This window comes from Charadrius vociferus, unplaced genomic scaffold (genome assembly GCF_000708025.1).
Source record: "Charadrius vociferus isolate BGI_N301 unplaced genomic scaffold, ASM70802v2 scaffold56, whole genome shotgun sequence".
NCBI lineage: Eukaryota > Metazoa > Chordata > Aves > Charadriiformes > Charadriidae > Charadrius > Charadrius vociferus.
Window position 1 is genome coordinate 1,262,063 of NW_009649057.1, and position 8,205 is coordinate 1,270,267.

General features: G+C 52.7%; 2 protein-coding genes across 2 annotated transcripts in view; both read left to right on the top strand.

The window, feature by feature from the left end:
* Positions 1 to 6,555, top strand: CDK9 (cyclin-dependent kinase 9). The gene is made up of 7 exons (XM_009888034.1): positions 1 to 116; positions 625 to 706; positions 2,103 to 2,193; positions 4,139 to 4,305; positions 4,498 to 4,669; positions 4,746 to 4,894; positions 6,130 to 6,555. The coding sequence occupies exons 1-7, from the start codon at positions 25 to 27 to the stop codon at positions 6,493 to 6,495; spliced, it is 1,119 nt and encodes a 372-aa protein (XP_009886336.1). The 5' UTR covers positions 1 to 24; the 3' UTR covers positions 6,496 to 6,555.
* A 1,217-nt stretch (positions 6,556 to 7,772) lies between these two features.
* FPGS (folylpolyglutamate synthase) overlaps positions 7,773 to 8,205 on the top strand; it is a 6,272-nt gene continuing 5,839 nt past the window's right edge. Inside the window, exon 1 of the mRNA XM_009888081.1 lies at positions 7,773 to 7,793. Coding sequence (XP_009886383.1) covers positions 7,773 to 7,793 — 21 coding nt within the window. The remainder of the gene's footprint in view (positions 7,794 to 8,205) is intronic.

Below are 8,205 nucleotides of genomic sequence, written 5' to 3' on the forward strand. Positions count from 1 at the left end.
GCTGTGGCAACGGCGGCGGCCGGCATGGCCAAGCAGTACGACATGGTGGAGTGTCCCTTCTGCGATGAGGTCTCCAAGTACGAGAAGCTCGCCAAGATCGGGCAGGGCACCTTCGGGTGAGCGTCCCGCCGGCCCCGTCCCGTCCCGCTACCGGCCCCGGCCCTCCCCGGCCCTCTCCGGGCCTACCCCGCCCTCGGGCCTGCTCGCCGGGCCCGGCCCCTTCAGCCCCGTGGCCCGTCCGCCCCAGGCCGGCGTGCCTCTTCCTTGGGTGTCCTTTCCGCTCTGGCCCCAGGGAGTCAGCCTGGCCCTTGAGGCCTCTTTTTCCCACCCCGAAGCCCTGCTCTGTCCCAGGCGCTTGATGAGGACAGTTTACCCTGGAGACAGTCGGGGCGGGGACCTGTAACTTTATCGAAAACATGCAACTTTGCCCAAAATCCTCGTGGGGATCGGGTTGGCTTAGGCAATCCTGAGGGCCAAAGGGAACACGGCTAGGCAGGTTAGTGACTCAGCACAGAGCTCTATGTGTGCTCTAGCGTGTCTTGTTTTGTCTTGTCCTGGGTTGGGAGCACCCAGGTCCTTACCTTCTTCCTTGTGCTGCTCACGGATTTCTTTCTGTTTTTACAGTGAAGTTTTCAAAGCCAAACATCGTCAGACAGGCAAGAAAGTAGCGCTGAAGAAAGTGTTGATGGAAAATGAGAAGGAGGGGGTAAGTGTGGGAGCGTGGCTGGGCTGTGTTTGGAAGGCCTGGATAGGAGGAGTTCATAGGTGAAAGCTAATCTTTGGAATGTGGAGTGGTTTAACCCCAGCTGGCAACTAGGACCACGCAGCCGCTTGCTCGCTCCCCTGAGTTGAGATGCGGGAGAGAATCACAAGAGTAAAAGTGAGGAGAAACTCATGGGTTGAGATAAAGACAGTTTAATAGGGAGAGCAAAAGCTGCGCACGCAAGCAAAGCAAAACATTCACTGCTTCCCATTGGCAGGCAGGTGTTCAGCTATCTCCAGGAAAGCAGAGTTCCATCATGTGTAACGGTTACTTGGGAAGACAAACGCCATAACTTCAAATGTCTCCCCCCCTTCCTTCTTCTTCCCTCAGCTTTATATACTGAGTATGATGTCACATAATATGGAATATTCCTTTGGTCAGTTGGGGTTAGCTGTCCTGGCTATGTTTCCTCTCAATTTCTTGTGCCTACTCGCTGGCAGGGCGGTGTGAGGACCAGAAAAGGCGTGACTGCCTAGCAACAACCAAAAACACCAGTGTGCCATCAACACCATTTCTCATCTCAAATCCAAAACATAGCACGATGCCAGCTGCTAGGAGAGAAGTCAACTCTATCCCAGCTGAAACCATGACAGGATGGCAGAGAGGCATTTTCCCCTCTGTTCTTTAACAATATTTACTGCTATAATGTGCCGGATCTTGAACCTGTAAGGGTGTGGACAGGATCCTAGCCCTGTGGCCTTTTTCCTTTCCTACTGATACTGTGATAATGTTGGGTTTTGTGGTTGCCCTACCAAAGTACATGGGCTGTTACTACCTTCTTCGCTGCAAAGGCACTTGGCAGCTGTGCGGTGGCTGTGCTGTGCAGGACAGCTGCTGGGAGGTGACACTGCCCATGTGTTCCTCTTGCTGTGCAAAACCCAGTCACCCCCGGTGCTGGTCTCCACACTGGCTGTCATTTGTGGAAGAACTGGGTAATGCGTGAAAGGCACATGCTCAGGAGTGTGCAGCGACGGGGCAAGCTGGGGAGAGAGTTAACAGCTTAAACAGCACTGGCAGCTGGCTGCACCATGTCCTGTTAGGAGCATGCAAGGTGAGGAGAGCAGGGAGAGGTGTTTGTGTGCTAGTCTCGGCACCACGCAAACACCTCTGTCTCATGGCAGAATCCCTCTCACTAGTGGTGGCCTAATGGTGGATAAATTTTGGCAATCCCGGGTTGATGGTATGTTTTTAAGCTCTGATTGCCCTTCAGTGACTTGTCATGGTGCTGCTCGAGCCCGTCCCTTGCCAAGCTGCCATGGTCACATCTATCCTGTTCTCTAGGCAGGGGTGGCCTCGTCTCCTGCACACCTAATTCCTGTCCTCTCTTTCTCCTTTCCAGTTCCCCATCACAGCCTTGCGAGAGATTAAAATCCTCCAGCTGCTCAAACATGAGAATGTGGTGAACCTCATAGAAATCTGCAGGACCAAAGGTAGCTTGAGCGGTTCTCCCTTTTGCTGGCTGTCAGCTTTTTTTCAGTCCTTCTTTGCCACTGAGCAGGCTGGTGGTTTGTGGTAGGAGCGGGGTCTTTTGGCTGAGCACGGGCCTCTGTTCCTGCCTGTGATGTGAGTTGATGGGATGCTCATCTTAGAACACAGTTTCTAAATGAGTTAGGATGTTGCTGCAGTTTGGCTGGAAAAAGCTGTTGTCGCTCCTGCTAGGATATGACTGTGCTGTGGTGGTCAATGCTGCCTGTGTTGAGAAACTCCTGTCTGAGAGGCATTAAATAAACCAGCACCAGAGAGATTTTGCAGCAGAGGGTTCTCAGCCTAGAGCTGATCGCATGGCTGTGCACGGCTGGTTCCCTGTCGGGAGCTGGACCCATCCCTCTCAGTTGGCTTATGACAGTTTGTGGCAGCTCTGAGCTGATGACACAGCTCCAGCGGGAGACTCGCTCAGCATCTCTTTCTGTGGGTGACAGTAACCGCTCGTGCTGTGAGGGCTGGGACTCCACACGGCGCGGTTCTGAGCTGCTCTTCCGCCTCCTCGCTTCCACCTCACGCAGCATGCCTCTGCTGCGTGACTGGCATGCTCAGTGCACTTGGCCTGGCTCTGTTTCCAGCGAAATTACATAAAACCTAGCAAATGTTTAAAGCATCATTCTCTTAGGTGGATTTGTACTGGAAAAATAATTTTGAAAGTGACAGCTGATGTTAAAGCCTGCCATTCTCTAGGCAGTCATTTCAGTTAAACAGAAATGAAAGTGGCGGGTATCTGGTGATGATGTTTTCAAAAACATCCAGTCACTGAATTGGTAGAAATCTCTGGCCTAGGACTGGGAACTTGAAGTTACTCCAGTACTCCATTGCATGTAGATTATTGTCTGAACAGGTATGAGTATAAACACCAATGACAAGTTAATTTTTAATTCATTGTGTGATAAAATGAGTTGTGATGATTGCGTGTCTGGCATACCTTAGGTAAATATTTTTGTAGATATGTCAGTTGTTTGTGTTTTGTTTGAATTCCAGTCTTCATCCAAATCTGCCTTGACCTCAGTTTCCAGTAAAGTAGAAATGTTGCATTTGCTGCTCTCAAACTTTAGGCTTTTCTCTTTTTACATCAGAAAGGTGCGGTAGGGTCTGTATCTGTGTAAGGAACTGCAAACCCAGTCTAGCTGGCAGAGGAGAGCGGTGTGTTTCCATGGGGGCTGAGCTTAGCCATCATTTTCCAGTTGGAGTTGCTGATCAGCAGGTTTTGCTGATTACAGCTGATGAAAATCAGCCTTTCTTTTTAATAATGATTTGCATGTGTGCTCTAGGAACAAGATTGAAATCGATTGCTTCATTTGAGGTTTCCTGTTATTGACTTTGTATTGCAATTCGAGTTTTAAATCACTTTGATCCAGATCAGTCTGTTTTTGTAGATGCTGTCTGAGGTTGCAGTAAACGTTACTTTCTAATGTTACAACCGACAGATTTTCTCTGTTTCTGCATTTTTCCTGGGGCTGTCTTTGTGGGTGCCTCCTCTGTCGCTGATGCAGTCAGTGATAGGTGCCAGGCTGGCAGCTAGCGGTACGGGCACCTACCAGCCACAACTTGCAGGGAGGAAACCCCACAGCCGTTATGTGCACAAAACAACACTAAATGAAGCTTTCAAAGATTTTCGTGCCCTTTCCTTCCCTGTCTGATGACATTCACTACTCTGATCCTCATCCCCTGTTCTTCTGTTGCTAATTGTGCTGCCTTAGTGCTAGTTGTGCTGCCTTAGTGCCTCTTTATGAAGGATCTTGAGGCCTGCAGGGTGTCTCTGGTTCTCTGTTCCTGTGCCCTGAGGTTTTGTCTAGTGAGCATTGTACGAGCAGCAGAGTGGCTGGAGGTCAGGAGGAGCTGTGACGGGGCTCAGGGTCCCTCACTAACTACTTGCCTCTCCCGTAGCCTCTCCATACAACCGCTGCAAGGGCAGTATCTACCTTGTGTTTGACTTCTGCGAGCACGACCTGGCTGGCCTTCTCAGCAATGCCCACGTCAAGTTCACGCTCTCAGAGATCAAGAAAGTTATGCAGATGCTATTGAATGGACTTTACTACATCCACAGGAACAAGGTAATGGGCCAGATCCGTGCTGTGCCCTGAGGTCACCCTGCTCTCTGTGGCCTTGCAAGGAGCAGGTGTCTTAGCACAGGCTGGAGGGAAATCCTTCTTCGTCCTCCACCTTCGGAATCTGAGTGCCTTGCTGGCACCAGGCACCCAAGGAGAGTACCTTAATGGCTTATTTCGATGTCTGTCCTCATACAGATCTTGCATCGAGACATGAAAGCTGCGAATGTCCTGATCACGCGGGATGGAGTCCTGAAGCTTGCGGATTTTGGGCTGGCTCGAGCTTTCAGCCTGGCTAAGAACAGCCAACCGAACCGCTACACCAACCGGGTGGTGACTCTGTGGTATCGGCCGCCAGAGCTGCTCCTAGGTAGGAAGTGACGGGCTCTGCCAGCTTCTCTGCCCTTCTCGTTCTCCCCGGTGACTAACATGGCATCTCCATTTAGGGGAGCGGGACTATGGTCCCCCCATTGATCTCTGGGGCGGAGGCTGCATCATGGCAGAGATGTGGACCCGCAGCCCCATCATGCAGGGGAACACAGAGCAGCACCAGCTCACCCTCATCAGCCAGCTCTGCGGATCCATCACGCCGGAGGTGAGGGCGAGAGAGTGGGATGCTGTGGAAGGCGGGAGGAGAGCTGCAAAGCGGGTGGTGTGGGCAGGGTCTGGGACCGGGCACGCCTGGACCTCTTCCCTACCCTGTGTGCTCACTGCTGCACACTCCTGGCACTGGAGTGTGCCTTCCCAGCACTGGTAGGGAGCCTGGCGAGGGTCCTGCAAATGCTATTTACGTCCAGGGAGCTGAGTGCCCAGTGGGACACTGCGCTTTCCTTGCTGCTCTGTGTAAACTACAGCTGTCATGTTACTTATGTTCAACCTCTGAAACATAAGAGGGTGAACTTGGCCTACCTGATCTCCTTTGAGAGGGGCAAGTCCTGTCCTCGTTTTTGAGCACCTCTCTGCGCTGGCTGCTCCAACTGTGAAAGAACAGAACATTACATGTAGAAATCTGTTCTAGTCTGTGTTTGTCTCTCAGATAAATGCCCTCTGAATTTCTGCTTAAAGAAGGGGTTTTTTTTTTGTTTCGTATTAAGGGGTTTGTCTCAGGTGCTTTGCACCGGTCACCTTGAAAATCTTCTTTTATTCTGGCTTCTGATTTGTGGCATCAGCTCAGCCCTGGTGTGAGCACTCAGCCCTTTCTCAGCTCCTTATTTAACGGCAGCTTGTCCTGCCCTCTTGTGGGGGATCGAGCTGAGGGATCTCTTGTCAGAGTTGTAATCTGGGGGGTGTGATAGGCAGGCAGCTGCAGAGGCCTGATGCCTCCGTTACATACATCATGTATATGCATCGAAGGTGATTTCTTTTGTATGTAAATACCTGCTGTGGTCTCTCCCAGCTCAGGGTTGAGGTAAGAGCTGGTGACTGAAGCAAGCTTTGCTTTCTAAGGATAAAAGGTACCACATACATCCAGGTTGGTTTTGAGCAATGCGTTTTGTCGTTTTACCTTTCTGGATGTTGTAGCTGGCCTGAGCCGTGCTCTCTAATAGCTCTTTTGTGGGAGAACCAGAAACCCTGGAGCATCCTGCGTGCCATTCCCACACCAGGAGGACTCTGTCCTGACTTGTCCACGTGTCTCGAGGCTTTAGTGCACTCTTTAGTGCGTCCTTCATGCTGTGGGAACAAGGTCTGCCGGCTTGGAGGTTATAAAATAGTATTGTTCTCCCAGCAGACCTCGCCCTGGTTTGCCTGGGGGTGTTAGCATCAAAAATGGCTTGTCCTCTCCTCTCTGTAACTATTTCTTCCCAACCCTCCCTTTCTGCTCCTTCCCAGGTTTGGCCAAACGTGGATAAATATGAGCTGTACCAGAAGCTGGATCTCCCCAAGGGCCAGAAGCGCAAGGTGAAGGATCGCCTGAAAGCCTACGTTAAAGACCCCTATGCACTCGACCTCATCGACAAGTTGCTGGTGCTGGATCCCGCCCAGCGGATTGACAGCGATGATGCGCTGAACCATGACTTCTTCTGGTCAGACCCCATGCCCTCGGACCTCAAAAACATGCTGTCCACCCACAACCAGTCCATGTTCGAGTACCTGGCCCCACCACGCAGGAGGGGTGGGCACATGCCCCAGCAGCCGGCTAACCAGGGCAGGAACCCGACTGCCACCAACCAGACTGAATTTGACAGGGTGTTTTGACCGGGGTCTTCCCCAGCGGGGTCCCGGCTGGCCTACTCCGCAAGTTGCATCGAGCGGGGATGTTCCGGTGTGGTCTTTCTGTCTGGGAAAAAGGACTTTCTTTAAGGCGAAGTGCCTGCTGGCTTGAACCGAGCTCTACCGTCTTCTCTTCTCCTGCAGCAGCTCAGCCACCGCAGAGCTGCATAATTGGGAGGTGACACCTGCAAGCCCGGAGTTATTTCCCTGCAGCTTTGGCACAGAGCCTGTGTCCCCCCTGCAACAGTCAGTATTGGTTACATTAATCTTGTGGATCGATCGTTATGGACCTGGTGATGGAGAAAGTGGCTCTGTTGGTGCTGGGACTCTTGGCAAATGGTGCTGTGACCTGCAGGACTGGAAGTAACTGCCCTGGACCAAACTGGGCCCTGCTGGGAGATGTTTCGCCTCCTGCACAGTGTATCCTCTGAATACTGAAATGTTGATGTAGGACAAGGCAGGTGCTTCTGAGTAATGCAGAGGTGTCCTGGGGAAGGCAGAGTCACTCCAGGCAGCACGAATAACTCTCACTGGAGTTTGGGCTGTAGCCTAGAAAGGGGCTCGCTGGGCAAACCAGAGGAGTGGCTGCCAGAGCTGGTTGCTCCATACATCCAGGATTTACAGGGGAAATCACTGGTCTCTGTAACAGCACGCGGCATCTACGCCTTCTTCACTGCAAACTGCAGTTTGGAGTCTTGTGGGACACACCCAGCCTGCTGCGTGCTTTCCCCGTAGCGCGGGCTGCGGCGGGAGTTTGGATGGGGAGGGGAGTTGCGAGCGCTGGCCTCCGCCTGGGGTGAGACCTGCCGTCCCGCTGTCTGCAGGGATTTCACCACGGCAGAGTGACTCTAAACACTCGCATGTCCATTCCTCTGGCCTGGAGCTCTTTGCACGAGTCTAGAGCAAGCCCCGCCGCCTTCCCCGGGTGCAGCGACCAGCCTGATGCGCTGCACTGGTGTGCGCGCACCTTCTGCCAGAGCTTGTCGGGACTCGTAGAGAGCGAGGGCTCCTTCACAGCCCGCTGCGGCGGAACACATCGTCTTCCATGGCTGTCAGGTGCAGCTGGCCATCTTCTCGGTGAGCCCCATGGATCCCAAGACTTCCAAACAAATAACCTGTACGACATGCAGTGGGTGATAACCTTTGGCATTTGATAGGTTGTCCATTAACTAGACTGATGGCAAAAGCCACGTCGGTAGCATAAGGTCTCAGGGGAGGAAACGGTGGTGAGCGGGGGGCCGTTCTCAGGACAAAAAGTGAGGATGATAGAGGACGTGTACAAGGTAAATCTCTCTTGGTGTGGGGCTCTGAAATAGTGTCTGGGTAACGGGGGAGGGGGGCTTGATTTCTTTGGAAGAAATGAATTTGGTTGCCAGCAATAAGCCAGATGACTTCTGCCGGTTGTGAATAAACACAATCCTGTCCCAAACGGTTGGTTTTAACCCTGTGTCACTTTTTTGCCTAAACGGGGAAAGCAGTCGGAGTGCTGTAAAGCGGCACCTCTGTCATCCCCGAGGACGGGTCGTCCGCGTTTGGGTTCGGACGTGGTGACTCCGCTGCCGCCCTGCCCTCCTGGGGGGCCCGCTGCTAAGGGGGGGTGGCTCCATGCAATTAACGCTGTGGTGGCTTAACCCGTAGCGTGAGCAGAGGTGGCTGCTGGGGACAGCCCGGCTGCTCCGCTGGCACCGGGTGGGG